At 45.3% G+C, this 17,886-nt stretch overlaps 1 protein-coding gene across 1 annotated transcript in view; it reads left to right on the top strand.

Moving 5' to 3' along the window:
• The window catches only part of LOC116995517 (inositol 1,4,5-trisphosphate receptor-interacting protein-like 1), a 37,968-nt gene extending 20,695 nt beyond the window's left edge, over positions 1-17,273 (top strand). The window contains exon 4 of the mRNA XM_033058348.1: positions 15,612-17,273. Within this exon, the coding sequence (XP_032914239.1) occupies positions 15,615-17,273 (1,659 nt within the window). The 5' untranslated portion in view covers positions 15,612-15,614. The remainder of the gene's footprint in view (positions 1-15,611) is intronic.
• Positions 17,274-17,886: the final 613 nt, after the last annotated feature.

The raw sequence follows: 17,886 nt of genomic DNA, 5'->3' as shown, positions 1-17,886 counted from the left end.
TGATTAGCTGCCCAGGAAAATGGAAATTTGAACATTATGTAAAAAATCTCTTCTTGACTAACAGTTTTTTCACAACCATTTTTGAGGGCTATATGAACTTACAGGGCACACTTTAAGGATTGTGACACTTTAAACAGAAGCTTTCTTCATCTTGGAAAAGAGAGGTTTGTTGGGGTTTTTTGCTTCTTCTTCCCTGGGGGCTGCAGGAGTTTTTAACTTTTTTATTATTATTGTTTAAACTTACGTGATTATAATAATTTTAGTGTTTGTTTATTCTAGCACTAATGTCTCTGGTTTTATTTACAGTAAAAATATTTATTTACCTTATAAGATACTTCTATGTTTTATAGGGAAACAGGAGTCTTTTTGTTATACTTTAAAAAAAGAGATATTTCAGTTCACCACTTTTTTCATTTCTTCATCTGGGACTTGAATATTTCTTTTGTTCAACCTCGGCATTTTTATGTTGGTTTTGTGCGTATCTTTATTTTGGTTCTATACTTTCACTCAGGAGAGAGAACAAAGTGCTTGTAAGGTCTATTCTGGGCAGGGAAAGAGTTAATATTTTGCCTGGGTCTGCAGATGGGGGTGTTTTTCGTGCCACCACCGGGAATTATTTTATGATACAGAGGTTTTTTTAGCCGTAAGGTCATACTTTTTATGCTATGATGCAACGCTGGAACACGATCTTAGCAGGGACCAGACAGAAATAGTAGTGTGTGGTTTATCTGTACTCTGTTCGCGGGGGGGAACCCGTCTCAGCCACACTCGCCCCTTTGCGGTCCCAGTGGCCACCGCTGGGGGAGGAGGAGTGAGGGGAAAGCAGCCAAGATTTCTGCCATGGGCATCCCCTCTCCTTTCCTTGCCCTAGCTGCCCTCTCAGAAAACATCATTTCCTTCAGATACCATTAATGTCAAAGCAGGACAAATGGCAATAGCAGCTGGATTTTCCTCCCAGGCATCAAGCTGCACACAGCCCATGACTCCTTCCTTGTCCACACAGGCGGGCCGGGAAGCGCAGCCAGCCCGACCGTGAGCCCCGCACATGGCCGCGCCCTGCTCGCCCTCGCAGGTGCGCAGCAGCCGGCCCCCAAAACCCAGCACTGACTCCTCCCTTGCCTCGCAGCCGCCAGCTCCACACAGCACTGACTCCTTTCCCTCCTTCTCTCTGCAAGATTCCTTCCCCTTTCTGCATGACCGCCTTATCCCCACCTGTCCCTTACCCGGCCGCCTAACCCTGACTGTCCCTTCCACGACCCCATGTCCCTTCCTTCTCACAACACAGCCAGCACATTCCAACTCCAACTCTAATTAACTGGTCACCGGCTCACCCATCCTAACACCCATCGTCATTGGACAGGCAAGGCTGTTGCCGCTCTTTGGTAAACGGTAGAACTCTATTTCATGGGGGAAAGTTGCCTTGCCCACAGTTCTTCCAAACCATCCTCACACAGAAATTGTCTTCTAATTTTAGCAGCTTGCACAGATAGAGAAGTGGTTACCCTAATTCCCACTGTTGTCCATGCAAATGTACAAACTTGACTTGGACTTAGGGAATTTTGATTATGAGGACCTGAGGGTAGTGAACAGATTGTTCCACAGAGAGAACTGCAGCTCTCTGACATGAACAGGCAGGGTAAGAGCAGCACCTGGAAGCTGACATGCAGGAAACTGATCACAAACAGTAAAGGGTGAGAGTGCCCTGGGTATTCGCAAAAGTCTCCAGAAAACCAAAGTATTCTTCATCCTTGAGGAAACATCCTTGAAGAATATCAACATTAGTGATCCACATTGGGTGCCTTTTTGAAGGGTGTCATCCTAGTCATTCTTTCTAAGGAACTTTGACCCATGCCATATATGCTGTAACACTCAGTGAGAGGATGTTACCGTTGCCTGCCAGGCTGTGCAAAGTCCTGTATGCAGCTTTCCCTCTGCTTTTTGTGATCGGGGAGGGCAGCCTTTCAACACCTGAGGTTCAGGTGGGGAGACAAATCAGGTGATTTCCCACGCTTTCTGGGCGCACCTGAGGGAAAAGAGGCGGGATCAGACAGCGCTCCGGTCTCTGCCCCGCCTCACATCAGGGCGCCGCTCACCGCACCTGAGCGAATAAAACCTGCGCCTCCATGGATTCTCTGCAAGGCGATGGATTGTGCTGTGGGAGTCAGGCTGGGGCTGGGGCTGGGGCTGGGGCTGGGGCTGGGGATGGGGATGGGGCTGGGGCAACCTAAATTCCACTTTTTGTGCGGGAAAAATTTTCCTTGCATACATCTTTCTGTCTTGCAAAATCAGCATTTGATAGTACTCCATCTCATCCCCTCCGAAGTGGGCATGTTCTATTTGTATTGAGAGGCAAGACCACCAAAGGTTGTCCTTGTCCTTATAGAAAGCACTGTATCTCCTTTAGATCACTGAAAAGATGGCAGAACTGATGTGCCTTCAGATTCTTTGCACCATTTTGAAGGCGAGAGTGTCTTAAGGGACTATTGCAAACACCTTCACATAGGAATTAATGTCACGGTCCGCACAACCTGAGCGGGGATCGTGATGGTTCGTTCGACCGCGAGGTGCAAAAGGACAACAGCAAGAGACTAAGGTTTTGTTCAGCAACAAGCAGCAAAGCAATTTATTGAGGGCCAACAATTCAGTTTTGGGGTAATGGTGAGAAGGAGAGAGATAAAAAGATGATGAAGTAGAGAGAGAGAGCGAGAGAGAGGGAGAGACAGAGAGAGACAAAGACAGAGGCAGAGAAAGAGACAGAGGGACAGAGAGAGAGCGAGAGAGAGAGGGACAGACACAGAGAGACAGAGAGAGAGCGAGAGAGAGAGAGAATAGGGGGGAATAGCTACCAACAGATGAGAAGTCCTCAGGTCATCCGGCGACTGTCTTCATCCATGGGGAGAAAGAAGTCTCCAAAGGTCTCTTCTGAGGGTGATAATTTTATAGTCCATTTCGAGGTGAGGGGGCCGCTGGCCAAAAGGTGGGAAGATTTATGGACCATTGTGAGAGTGAGGCCTGTTGATTCAGCTGCAGAAAGTATGGTTTAGCCTGCACCTGCTAGGGCACAGCGCACCATAACGATGCAGCACACAACCAGACTCAGTTCATTAGAACATCCGCCTTGGCATAGCTTCAGCGGCTCCGGCCTGGAACGAGTGGTGGGGGTCTCAAGGTCTCAGTCACTGACGATGATTGTGAGGCAGAATCAGGCAATCTTCGGACCAACTCTTACACCACCCCGTGACTCACGATCATTGTCAGGAGCGCTTCTTCGTGGTGTTGTTCCGACATCTTCAGGACTCGTCCGAGTTGGTAGCACATCCCAGGGAAAACAAAGATAGGAAAATGGATAGAAGAGTAAGAGAGATATGGTGAAAGAAAAAGAGGAAGGGAAAACAAACAAATGATCAATTTTTTAATTATTCAATTGTTTTCATTCCATAGAAACAATTTCTGCTTACAGAGAGAATGATCAATTTCAATGAGAAATACAATGCAACAATCAGTTTTAATCAATATTCAAAATGTAATTCGACTAAACTAAGCAATTTGTAAATTGATATTAAAAAGTTAAGATAATAAAAAATAATCCATTTTGAACTATCGATTCAAAATACAGGATGGTCAAAAGAAAAGTGAATTTTTAATCGAAGAACATGTTTTGTCTTATTTCAAGATCACACAGTTACTCCTTACATCAATAACCTTAGGGATGTCAATGGTGAGAGATTTGTGTAAATTTAGTGTGGATGTTAAATGTGTCAACCTTTTCATAATTCTCCAATTCATAATGTAGAGAATTGCTGATCAATTAAGACCAGGATCAGGAGAACGATGATGGGATGACTCAGTTTGTTTAGGACTCCTGTGGCAGTAGGCGACCACCCAAAAAGTGTATCCCACCATCGGTATTCAGCAACTCTTTTGACCGTTTCCAGAACACAACGAATTTCTTTCACATTATGGAAAACAGTTATTAAAGTTCTTTGTTCATTTCTTTTAATCTTTTCCAAAATACCAATCAGGTCTGGTGAAGCAGCAATTGCTTTATCAAGAGAGAGGTTTATTCCAATGGGAGTAGGCAATAAATGAGAGATCAGTGTATAATTGGACTGTAGAAGGTGATGAGAGATAACAGAGGCTACAAAAGAAAAATCATATCCTGTAATTTTAGTAAAATTACAAACACAAAGATTTGAATAATTTTCTGTACTCTCTACTAAAACAAAAAACAAAAACCAAAAAACTATTACAAGCAGTTTTTAAGCATGCACACCTATTGCCCAAATATATATATATCAGTACTGTTTCAAGGAATTTTGTTTGGATGATTTTCATTCTTCTGTGTCTAAGCAAATATCTTGAGCTCTGATTGCGTTACTTTCACAGATAAACTCTCTTTGCTCCCGGACAATGCAAGTTTCCAAATTAACAATTTGCCATTTTCTACCAATTTGATGGGCCCATTCTCTATGCTCAAAGGATAGAGAACAGCTCCATCGTGATTCAGCCCTAATGCAATGATAGGGAATATTGAATGCACTGAAGCATTGCATATCATCGGTACAAAGGCTGTGGTTGTGTTTGTGCTGGGGTTGTAGGTAAATTTAGCAAGTTCCACCAGGATTGGAATTCTCTTTCAGAGTTAGTGGCACTATCCCAGATTATTCTCCAAATTTCAGTAGAATAAGTACTTTCTTGCCTCCTCTTGTAATAGACACAGAACTGATTGCATCCACAATTGAGCCTGGATACAACTAAGAGCTAAAGAAATGTTAGAGCCAATTTATCCATCAGTATTTCTGAATCAATGCTATTCAAAATTCCCAATCCTGTTCCCACAACACCGGTTATGTCTCTTATTATTCATTACTTAAAAGAATTATTGATAATTTGCCTTGTTAGAAAAACTATGCCAAATTCAACATTATTGTTGTTGGCCGGTTTTTCTAATTACCTATGGTCCAATTTCAAAAAATTTTCAGGTTCAGTATAACCGGTGGTTGGGTGTTAGGTGTTACAACATTAACATCAAGTTATCCCCAGTATTTTGTATTATTTTTACCGCACATGACTTTATGGGAAAAAATTGTACAACATTTAAGTTTAACTAACAATTCTGATTTTGGATTTCACAATATAAAACATGGCTGTGAGATCCTGTGCCATAACTGTATACAGGTTAGATGAGGGATTCAGCAATTAATCTTCATGTCCTGCGGCGTTCTTCTGTCAAAAGTAGACACAACAGAATCTGCCACAAAGAGGCAGGGGGTTAAAAATGATGGAACTATTCAGCATGTAACGTGGACTGGAATTCTGTTGACTGGAGGCTACTCTGTACCTTCTTTAAACACAACACAAGAGTCAGTGTAGATGCAAACAAGAGAGGCAATCTGTACCTCAGGTTGGAAAACACCCCAAACAGCTATCAGCACACTCCAAACTGCTATTAGCTTCCCGTCTCGTATCATTCTTTTCTTAAACCGAGAATTTGGTGTTTGTTTGGGGGAGAAAGGAGAGGCTACTGTGATTACTGAGGCAGGTTTGTTTTGGCTGCCAGCCAAGCTCTCAGTTTCTTGAATTGTCAGATTTTTTACAGCTCCTTTTGTCACTGAGAAGGTGTTACAGTAATGCTCTATCAGGTCATACCACTTCCTAACTGAGGAGCTCTGCGCCACCCCCATCAGCAGGGAGGGTCCCACTGGTGGTTGTCTTCAATGCCTTCAGTTTCTGAGAAGGTTTTTGAGTTTTCTCTGGGGAAATTTGAAAATTAAGGCTTTCCAAATGGGAGATGATTTTTTGTTCAGTATCCCCCACTACTTCTATTTCGCCTCCTCCCACGGGAAAACCATTGATAAACAGCCACGTTGTCAGGTTTGGGGTTTCTGGACTGGCCATATAGGACAGTCGAAAGAAGAATTAGTATTAATTATTGTTTCTTGATTTTGCAAATCCTGTATAACTGGTTTGATCCCTTCTTTGGCACCAGAGGGAAGAGGGCATTGTTTTACATTTACAGGTAATTGTACAGGTGATTTATAGCCAGCAGTGAATTTTATTTCAAGCATAATTTGCAAGCAAGCAGCTTTGTGAAAGTTTTCTATGAGTTGGTTGGGGGTACCAATTAAAGCTACAGGGTCTCCCCTTTCCAAGGGTTTGAGCCCCCATGCTCAATAAGCTGCATGCTGAGTTAGGGACCATGACTTACGTTGGTCTCCCGTTGTTAAGAAACCTCATGTCCCCAGTACCCACTAGCTACTTGTTCTGACAATTCAGTAGCAGTGAACAGGATTTCTTTAGTGGCTACTTGTGGGTCAAAATCCTCATCATTGATACAATTGAATTCTGGTTTAATTATGGATTTCAAGCTAAGGCAGCAATGTTCCCCACAATTTCTCATCAGAGTTAGTTCTTTTTGAGGATTTATTTGATTAATTTCATTCTCCTCTGTTTCTATTGGTGATTTTGTGTGTTTTAATGTTTGGGGATGTTCTAGTCTTAGGGAGGCTTTAAAAAAATAATTTCATCCCTTAAAACATGATTCTTACTCCTTTCTTCATCTAATTGTTTTTGCAAAAATTTCACTAAATTTCGTACAGAGTCAATAATTGTTTTTTCTTCACTTTTTCGCCTAGAGCGAGTTTCTATAGCTGCCGTAAGGCAGGCTCACAAAACTGAACAGAGAGTGGTCTTATTTTGGCCCAGTTTGAATTTTGTTTGATGTTGCAAAGATTGTATTCTATCAATCACATTTTCTAGATTAAACCAGTTGTTGTATGCTCATTCTTTCCCTCCCTGTAGATGGTTTTGGAATTGTATTTAGCTAGCAAAGCATAAAATGCAGCTTTATCTTCTGTACTATGATTTTCACGTCATTTTATGAGTTAGAGAAGTAGAAACTACTATAGGAAAACTAGTAACTTAAATCACACGCACAGCCTTAACTGAGTTAAGCCCCTTATTTCCCGGAGAAAAAGAAAAGAAGCAGAAATTACACACACATACAAGTTACGCAGGAAGCACTTTTTCCTCAAGCAAAGTCAATACAAAACATATAACAACAGGAAAAACTTGCACCACTTAAACCCTCACCCTGAGTGGAATAGTTAGTGCAGCACCCTTCCCAACTTCAAGGAAGGCTCAAAGACAATACAAACACAGCTAGACGCTCATCCTGAGTCAATAGCCTACACAGCACCCTTCCTAACTTCGCGGAAGGCAAAAATCACAAAAACTGGCACTACCAAACCCTCACTCTGAGTGGAATGGCTAGTGTATCAAGAAAGGACAATGGACAACACATTCTAGACAGGGGTTTCCAGAGTTTGTCCACATGCCTGTGTAGGGAGTGTCCACAGTGCGAAGGTCTGCTACGAACAAGCTAGGTACAACCCTCACCCTGCTCTGTACTGGAAGGAAACCTGGCCACACCAGGAAAGAAGGCCACAACGTCTTTCTGAGAAGGAGCATGGACACAACCATGGTGCTTGGAAAGTCTTATGTTTCCATCACTATTTCTCTTAGTCCAACTACCAGCAGCCTGTGAAGCAGAATTCAGGCTTTCCACCCTGAAAATCATTGCTGGAGACGTGTAGGGCAAATTTAGGGAAAACCTCCAAGAGGAGCCCCCAGGAAAAAAAAACCAACCCCCAAGACTCCTCCCCCACCACCGGGTTCGGGAAGAATTTCCTCAGAGGAAAAGTGGGAAAAAAAACCTGTTTATTAATCAAACAAAACACTCCGCAACACAAGAGAAGAAAATGACAACCCCGGATGAGATAAAAACTCTTCACCGGTGTGAGAGGGTGACAAACTCAGAAAATCTCTCCTGCAGATGGTATCAGTCTCCAGCGCTGAGAGTGGCTGCTGCAGATCTCAATTGCAGGGTCCCAGTGTTCCTCGGTGTTCCAGGTCCAGTCCAAACAGGTTCAGAAAGTATACAGAAAGGAAAGGGGGGAAAGAACAAAGAAACAGTCCAGGGAAAAAGACTGGACTGCCTAACTAATAAGCAAAAGCAAAACTAAAGCTAGCAAGCAAAGCAAAGCTAAGCAAAAGCAACCAAAAGCAAGCAAAAGCAAGCAAAGCCAGCAAGCAGCCTGAGCCAGCCTGAGCCAGCAGAGCCAGCCTCCCAAGCACAGACAATGGGGGAGGGGAGCCAACTGATAAGTAGACAAAACAAACTTTCACTTAAACAGAACACACGACTGGGGATACAAGCCACCATAACGTCACCCCAGGACATTCCACCCCTTATCTCCATATCGTGAGTCCACTACTAAACACCATGTTAAAACTTCATCAATTAAATACTTCCATCTCACTTGCTCAAACCTTCGACACGTACACATTTCCTTCCATCTCACTTGCACAAACCTTCGATACTTACACATTTCCTTCTGTTTCATGTCTGTGTGATCTAATTTACAGACAATGGCGGTAACATTCAGCAAACAATCATATTTGTCTCACCCCACAGTCAGATCTCCCTGAGGTACACATCGTGTTGTTCCATCTCTCTGCATTACCCACCATGTACAACCTGGTCCTTGAGCAAAGACAATCCCACGAATGGGTTTGTCTGTTCTCGAGGCAGAATTAATCCATACTGTCTTCCCTTACAAACCTCTGACATGGGCCACTGGGACTTTATCTCCATCTATTATATTAAGGGACTCAGACTGGGCAGGACCTGCTCGGTTGGTGGAGCCTCAGGTGTTAATTAACCAGGTGGCCTTTGCTAAATGCTGCTCCCAGTTTTTAAAAGAACCCCCACCCAATGCTTTCAAAGGTAGGTTTTTAACAATCCATTGTACCTCTCCACTTTACCTGCAGCTGGTGCATGGTAGGGGATGTGGTACACCCACTCAATGCCATGTTCCCTAGCCCAGCTGTTTATGAGGCTGTTCTTGAAATGAGTCCCATTGTCTGACTCAATTCTCTCAGGGGTGCCATGCCTCCAAAGGACCTGTTTCTCAAGGCCCAGGATGGTGTTACGGGCTGTAGCATGAGACACAGGGTAGGTTTCCAACCATCCTGTGGTGGCTTCCACCATGGTCAGCACGTAGCGCTTGCCTTGGCGGGTTTGAGGCAGTGTGATGTAGTCAATCTGCCAGGCCTCCCCGTACTTGTACTTGGACCAACGTCCCCCATACCAGAGGGGCTTCACCTGCTTGGCCTGTTTGATGGCAGCGCACGTATCACAGTCATGGATAACCTGAGAGATACTGTCCATGGTTAGATCCACCCCTCGGTCTCGTGCCCACTTATAGGTGGCATCTCTGCCCTGGTGGCCTGAGGCGATCATGGGCCCATCGTGCCAAGGAACAATTCTCCCCTTGTGGTCCCAATCAAGGTCTATCTTTGACACCCCTATCTTTGCAGCCTGATCTACCTTCTGATTGTTTTGCTGCTCTTCATTAGCTCTACTTCTGGGGACATGGGCATCTACATGGCGAACCTTCACAGGTAGTTTCTCTAACTGGGTAGCGATGTCTTTCCATTCTTCAGTAGCCCAAATTGGTTTTCCTCTACGCTGCCAGTTCGCCTCTTTCCATCTCTCCAGCCATCCCCACAAAGCATTGGATACCATCCAGGAATCAGTGTACAGATAAAGCTTTGGCCACTTCTCTCTTTCTGCAATGTCTAGGGCAAGCTGAATGGCTTTGAGTTCAGCAAATTGGCTTGATCCACCATCTCCTTCAGTGGCCTCTGCGACCCGTCGTGTGGGGCTCCATACAGCTGCTTTCCACCTCCGATTCATCCCTACGATGCGACAGGAACCGTCGGTGAATAAAGCGTAACGGGTTTCCTCTGGCAGGTGGTTGTATGGCGGAGCTTCTTCAGCCCGTGTCACTGGTTCTTGTTCCTCATCTGTGACACCAAAACTTTTACCTTTGGGCCAATTTGTAATTACTTCCAAAATCCCAGGGTGATTCAGTTTTCCAATCTGGGCGCGCTGTGTGATAAGGGCAATCCACTTGCTCCATGTAGCACTGGTGGCATGGTGGGTGGAGGGAACCTTTCCTCTGAACATCCACCCCAGCACTGGTAGTCGGGGTGCCAGGAGGAGTTGTGCTTCCGTTCCAATCACCTCTGAGGCAGCTTGGACTCCTTCATAGGCAGCCAAGATTTCCTTTTCTGTTGGGGTGTAGTTACCTTCAGACCCCCTGTAGCTCCGACTCCAGAATCCCAGAGGTCGGCCTCGAGTCTCATCAGGTGCCTTCTGCCACAGGCTCCAGGACAAACCATGGCTCCCAGCTGCAGAGTAGAGCACATTCTTCACATCTGGTCCTGTCCTGACTGGGCCAAGGGCTACGGCATGAGCAATTTCTTGCTTTATCTGGGCTAGAGGCAGGGCCCCTCTAAGCCTGTTTATCCTTCTTTCCTTGGGCACATGTCTTGGAGGTTACTTCAAGGGGATCGGACATGTCATCATCATCATCATACTTGGAAATTTGGCTACGGGCAAATGGAGTTGCTCTCCTTTTGGTGGAATTTCCTCTTTGAGTCTTGCCTTCCTTCAATTCACACACCGGTTGGGCCAGAGCAGCAGTAGATTTTCCATCCCATCTCTTCATGTTTTCTCCACAATCAGCTCAGCCTGTGGGGTGTACCTTCTCTCCCCATTGGGGGAACGTCTGCGTTGGATACCAGGGCCTCTAATTGGTACAGCCGAGATTTGGAGAAGGTCCTCCTTAATCTCATCCCTGAGTCTCTTATGATTCTCCTCTATCTTGTCTTCTAATTTCTGCAGACGTGTTTCCACAGCTGCGATTCTGGCATGTGTTGGACCATGTACAGCATCTGCATATGCTCGGAGCTTCTTCGCCATATCAAGCATGGTCTCATCCCTCTCATCCCGCTTCATTATTGCCAAAGCAGATGCGTATTCATGTGGCCCAAGTCGCACAATTTTTCGCCACATCACAGATGTACATGGTACCAAGTCTGGATTCCTAGTTGTTATGTCATCTGAGAAGATAATCTCTGCTACTGCCATTTCTCTCAGGCATTGGATCCCTTGTTCTATAGTCTTCCACTGTGTCTGCTGTATATAGAGATCGTCTGCACACAGGTATCTTTGTGCTACACTGTCTAGGACCCATGCCCAGAGGCTGTGAGGGTTAGTCCCCCTCATCATTCCTTGGTCAATGACAGGATCATGTGACAGGGATCCCAAATACCTCGCTTCAGTGCCATCCAGAACTGTAGCCTCGCCTGCAGCATCCCAAAGACGGACCAACCAACTAATTATAGACTCATCAGGTTGAGTGTAATCCTTTCTTAGACCACGGAGGTCCTTTAGGGAAAAGGACTCAATATTGGCCTCTGATCTTGTACCAGTTGCTTTGACTCCTGGTTTTATATCAGGAGGCACTGAGGGTCCTTCTCCTGCATCCTCATCATATTCATCATCCACTGGTCGATTGGTCTTGTCTGTGGACATCCCACTTCTCGTGCTAGTAGCAACAGCCATTGGTTGAGGCATACAGTCTGGTTTAGCTGCTGGCCTTGAGCCTGGGGTGTTGGCTGCAGCCTGAGTGACTGGGATAGTGGCTGATTTATCTCCCTGTCCCCTTTCCTCTGCCTGCTGCCCTACAGTATCTTAGCAGAGTGCGATAAGCATATGCCAGGGACCAGCTCACTGCAATGATCTTTTCCTCCTTGGAGTTATCATGGCACTTCTCTTTCAGGTATTTTGCCACCTCAGCTGGGTTTTGAATTTGTTCAGGTGGAAAGTCCCAGACTATAGGGTCAGAAAATTCCCTCAAGATTTGGTCCATATCCTCCCATTTCCCACACCACTCAGGATTCCTCACACTTGGCTCTACTCCTAAGTCAGGAGTCTCATCAGCCCCTCTAGAAATCTCAGCTCTTATCCTATAGAAGCTGCAGACTGTATAAAGAAAGGTTACTAGATTAAACAGCAGAAAGATGGTCTCTTTAGCATTCAGGGGAAACTGAACATACTCTAATAGGGATGTAAAAAATTCAGGGGAGAGGAAGGAAAACAAAGGCTGAAAAGCCTCATCCCCTGCTTCTCCTCTAACAAACTGGGCACATAACCATAACCATGAAGCATACATTCCTGGAACAGACTCCAGCATCTTTAAAAACCTCCTACAAGCCATTACAACCAAGCCCAGCCTGATGGATATTCTGGTCATTGCCCCTCTGCTACAGAAACTGCGTATTAGGGAAAACACTGGAGCTATTTCTGGATGAGAAAATAAACCTAGGGACCACAGAGGTATTAAGACCTCAAAAAACCCTAAAGAGCAAAAATACATGCAGGCCTCCAGCCCAAGAGACATTATAAATTCAAACAACATTATTAGAACAAAGTTTTTTCCACTTTCTCTTGCCCTACAATTGGGCGCCAAATATTTATCCTAGTTTAGGGCAAATTTAGGGAAAACCTCCAAGAGGAGCCCCCAGGAAAAAAACCAACCCCCCAAGACTCCTCCCCCACCACCAGGTTCAGGAAGAATTTCCTCAGAGGAAAAGTGGAAAAAACCTGTTTATTATCAAACAAAACACTCCGCAACACAAGAGAAGAAAATGAACAACCCCGGATGAGATAAAAACTCTTTCACCGGTGTGGGAGGGTGACAAACTCAGAAAATCTCTCCTGCGGATGGTATCAGTCTCCGGCGCTGAGCATGGCTGCTGCAGATCTCAAATTGCAGGGTCCCAGTGTTCCTCGGTGTTCCAGGTCTGGGTCCAAACAGGTTCAGAAGGTATACAGAAAGGAAAGGGGGGAAAGAACAAAAAACAGTCCAGGGAAAGAGATTGGACTGCCTAACTAATAAGCAAAAGCAAAACTAAAGCTAGCAAGCGAAGCAAAGCTAAGCAAAAGCAACCAAAAGCAAGCAAAAGCAAGCAAAGCCAGCAAGCAGCCAGAGCCAGCCTGAGCCAGCAAAGCTAGGCTCTCAAGCACAGACGATGGGGGAGGGGAGCCAACTGATAAGTAGACAAAACAAACTTTTGCTTAAACAGAACACATGATTGGGGATACAAGCCACCATAACATCACCCTAGGACAATGCAATGAGGCAATGTAACTTAAGTTCATTCATTGCTCATGTTTTTGGAGAATGCACCAGCCAAAACTGTATTTAACTCCAATGAAAAAAGCCTCTATTTTAAAATTGCAAGGTCAGACATTAGTTGTGAAATGCCAGAATTAATTTTGCTTCTACAGTCCTACTTCTGTCTCATTGTGCCTATGCATTAAAATGCCACAATTTATATAATTGCAAAGCGCTCCTGGCACTGAAGTGGTTTTGCAGTGCTGGCTGAAGGCCTCAGGTTTGTTGGTGGTGGAAGGTGTACTGCAGACAAGGCATGAGAATTTACAGTGGTGGTTCTGGAAGTATACACAGTTTTCATTCCTGTGTTTTCTAACACTTGAGACTTAGGAGCTTGGTTTTCAAACTCACTATTCTTTTCAACAGATCATCATTATAGATAAAACTCATGGTCTCATTGCTCTGTGTCCTGAAAGGATGTGCCATTTTCTCATGAGTAGCCTTAGTATCATTACAAGTGACTTGATCTACATGGCTGAAAAGCTGCAGGATCTAAGGATAGCTCAGATTGTATTTGAAGAGGCAGCTTTTAGTAGAGCCTGTTCTCCTGGCTGAGAACTCCATCTTAGCATTCACTTGCATGAGGTCAGGCTGCTCCAGCCAAGCAAAGGCTCTGGTCCCACAATGACTTTAGTAGGTCTGGTTGGCATGTACTAAATCAAGGTGGTGCTCAAGTTCTAGGACATTTTGGACAATATGAGTTTATGTTTAGGTTTGTGTGATGGGATCACAGACCAGATAAAATACAGGCAATTCTATCACATAAAGATCCAGCTTAATTTTAAACTTCTTTCCAAACTTCAACTAATTCAAAAGTTTTTAACCAACCTGAAATTTCATAACATTTTTGCTGGGTTTTTTTTAAGTTTTACTAGAGAAAACAATAGAATTTTTCTTCCTTTAGGAAGAATATATAACATTAATGGATCATTTTCCAGTTAATGAAACAATATGCTTTTGATAAAGGTTTTAAGTTGCCAGCAACATATTAGTCAAATTTCTTTTGGATTCTTTTTCCCTTTACAATGCGCAAAAGCAGTTATCACAGATATTATCATGAAGCATTCACAAAATATATGCAGCCATATGAACATGGTAATGTAAAAGTAGACAATTAAAAGAATATGCTCCTTCTCGGAAAGAAGTTGTGGCCTTCTTTACTGGTGTGGCCAGGTTTCCTTCCAGTCACAGAGCAGGGTGAGGGTTGTACCTGGGTTGTTCATAGCAGACGTTCGCACTGTGGACACTCCCTACACAGGGATGTGGACAAATTCTGGAAACCCCTGTCTAGAAACAGCCTGCATGAATCAACACTGGGGAAAGACAAGGCAGAACAATCCCACAGACTTCTTGCGCAACCAGATCGCTTCAACAACCGTCTGTCAGTCCAGATTTTATAAAATATGATTTCCTTAGAAACCGTGTGCTTGTCTTTCCACTAATTTAATTATTAATAATTGAACCATAGAGGCAGCCCTGGAAAGAGACCTGTGGCTGATCTTATCTCTCTTTTTATGGTCTGCCATAGGCCAGTTACGTGGAGTAGAAGAGCTCTAGATTTGTTCTAACTAACCCATAAAGCCTCCCAAGGGAGCACTCGCTCCCAAGAGATCATCACAGGTAAGATTTTTCTAGCTGTGATCTCTGTGCCTGGGTCGTACAACACGTGGTGGAAAAGCACAAGAGGGACCATATCTGACACGGGAGAATTTTCTGTGTTGAAATGCCTGTGGGAAGTTTTCTGCCCAGTGAATTATTATGTGCTCTGGGAACCGGTTCCATCTCACAGCAGGAAATGTACAGGAACAAAGCATTTATGGGTCATGTGAACCAAGTTCAGATTGGAAAGGGTTCGGGGGGCTCTGCCTGTTTTATCAAGGGGACCCCTGGGAGTCCATTATGCTCCGTGGGTCTGCACGTGTCAGGTGTTTGGTTGCCATTATGAGTTCATGAGCTGAGGTAGAGATGGAGGGTGGCACTGGCCTGGCTGGGACGCACTCTGGCACCTGTGACATCACAGGACCCGCATCACAATGGGGGCAGCTATCAAGCCAAGCAGCAGGTGACCCTGCTCCAGTACAGCCTCAGCGAGCGGCGAGTGCGCACGCAGACAGGAGGCTGTGCTGAACGCGGGACGAGGCCCACGGCAGAAACGCCAGTACCCGGGGAGCTGCTTCTCAGCGGGAATCCAGAGGCCGATCCCTTGTGGGACTGCCTTTGGCAGGGCACAGTGCTGCTGCTGTTGCTGGAGCAGTGGGGCACAGCCTTGCAGCCTGCCAGCTGCCTGGGCCCCTCCTTCCTGCCTTCCAATAGATCCCTGGGACTCCTGTCCCCACTTCCCCTCTCAGTACTTCCCTCCCATCTTCACTTAACCCCTACCCAGCTGCTTAGGCCATGCTTGCCACTACACTCCTTCTCTTGCTTCTGCAAGGCCTCATCCAGTACCCGCAGCAGGCCGGGGATGGGCTGGATGAGGCCACACGGGAGCGCATGCAGCAGCGTGCTGATTTTCTGAACCAGGAGATGACTCGGCTGATTCAGGAACTGGAGCAGAACATGGAGCACAGTGGTGTGGCCTGGGGAGCCCTGCTTGCCTGGCAGTTCTGGGCTGCAAATGGATTCCTTGTCCTTCTCTTGGCACTGTGGTTTGGACTCCACAAAATCAGATGTGATCCAGACAACAGTGGCCACAAGGAGAGGTCCAGCAGCAACTTGGCGGAGGAGGAAAAAGAAGGACAGAACGAGTTTGTAAAGAGAGAAGTCGGAAATGACAGTGCAAATGTGGAAGAGGACAATCAGGACAGAAATGAAGAAGGCAGCATTGTGGTTGCAAAGGCAGAAAGCAATGTGGGAAATGAAGCGAAAGAAGGCTCTGACAATGCAAAGGAAGAATTAAACAACAATGAGAAGGAGGATCAAGTTAATGTTGCTGGAAATGAAGCAAAAGAAGGTTCTGATGATGAAAAGGAAGAAGTAAAAAACAATGAGAAGGGGGAGAAAGTCAATGTTGATGGAAAGGAAGAGGGCAAACATGATGCAAACAAAGAAGATGATGGCCACAATGTCCAAAGGACCCTTGGAAGCCTTTTAGAGGAGCGCGTACAGTTGCCTGCTCTGGACCTGGACAAGGGTTGCTCCATCGTAACAGACCTGATGGAGAAACTCACAGACATCTTTGGACAAAACTGGTCCAACAGCTTCTACCCAGTGCCACAAGAAGCCATCGGAGTGGGCAGCACCTTTGAAGGCTGGAGTCCCCGTGCAGAGGACCTTGTGTACAATGTGCTTGTACCACTGAGTCCCCCTCCAGGACATGCCTTCCACCTGGAGTTGGAAACTGCAGGGGTGCTCCAGAGGAGCTGCTGTGTCCGTGTGGAGCTGCTGTGCACCTGCATGAGGGAGCAGCTGGGGGATGACATGCTATGTTTCCTCCACCACTCTGAGGAGGAGCTGAGAAGGGACCAGGACCCCAGCCTTCTGGATACCCTGTGCACTGACAGCTATCTAGATGTGGAGAAAACTGTCCACTGGTTCTATCAATTCACGAAAGAAGCCTGGGTGCTTTCGCCTCAATCGCGCCATTGGCGTTTAAGATTGCTGCCCTCCACCCGGTCCTGTAAATTTCAGCTAAGGAAAGACCAGGAAAGCCTCATGGTTGAGCTCATCTTAGGAGTGAGGCAAGGAGACTCGGATATCTTTGTGGGCAGCCAGCCTACAGAAGTAGGTATCCCAAGCATAACATGGGTGGAGACTTACGCCGTGGCAGAGGCAAAATTCTTTAGACACATTTCCAGGCAGGCTCCTCCTGACAGCTGGCACTGCAAGTGCCTGCAGCTCCTCAGCCGCATGCTGATGGGGGCAGGTTTCTCCAGCTATGCCCTGAAGACAGTGGTGATGCACCTGCTGAACACCGTACCCCTGACGCAGTGGCGCAGGAAGGATTTCTGGCGGCGCGTGAAGGACACCATGAAGTACCTCCGCTGCTCACTGGACGCAAAACAGCTGAACCACTTCGTCCTAGGCAACGAGAGGTTTCCCATGGAGATCAGTTTGCCCTCCGACTTCCGCATGGCTGAAGCCCCCAACCTCTTCCAGAACCTTGCCAGCAGTCCGGATGCCCACAAGAAGGCCATGCAGGAGTACGTTCACCTGCTACACCAGCTCAAAAAAATGCTGTTCTAAGCATTTGAAAGAGATCTTCATGCACAGAGCTGTGCTTGTGGGGCCTCATTTACTATATATATTAATACTTTCTAGTTAGTGAATTTACTATACATATTAGGACCCTCCAGTTAGTGCATTTACTATATATATTAGGACACTCCAGTTAATTTACTATAGATATTAGGACCTTCTAGAAAATCAATTTACTATATATATGTTAGGATCCCCTCGTTAGTGAATTTTATCTATTAGGACCCTCTAGTTAAGGAATTTACTATATATATTGGGATCCTCTAGTAAGTGAATTTATATATGAGAACCCTCTAGTTAGTGAATTATATATATTAATATGCACTAGATAGGGCATTCAGCAATCCCAAATCTTCTTTTGGTATTGTTTCAATAAACTGATCTATTCCATTATCTGGACTCTGCAAGCTCTTTTTGAACTCAACCAGACCTAGAGTATTTTTAAATTCCACTAGCTGTGAATTTGGGACTGGCTGGGAGTAGGCACTGTAAGTAGCAAGCCTTTTTTAACAAAGGCACACAATTCTCACTCCACATTGCTCCTGTCAGTGGTCTTCCTTGTGTTGCAGCCACTGAAGACCATGGTGGCTACTACAAAGAT

The sequence above is a fragment of the Catharus ustulatus genome, chromosome 1 (genome assembly GCF_009819885.2).
Source record: "Catharus ustulatus isolate bCatUst1 chromosome 1, bCatUst1.pri.v2, whole genome shotgun sequence".
Lineage (NCBI taxonomy): Eukaryota > Metazoa > Chordata > Aves > Passeriformes > Turdidae > Catharus > Catharus ustulatus.
The sequence above is the reverse complement of the archived record's forward strand: the minus strand, read 5'-3'. Positions and strand labels throughout refer to the sequence as shown.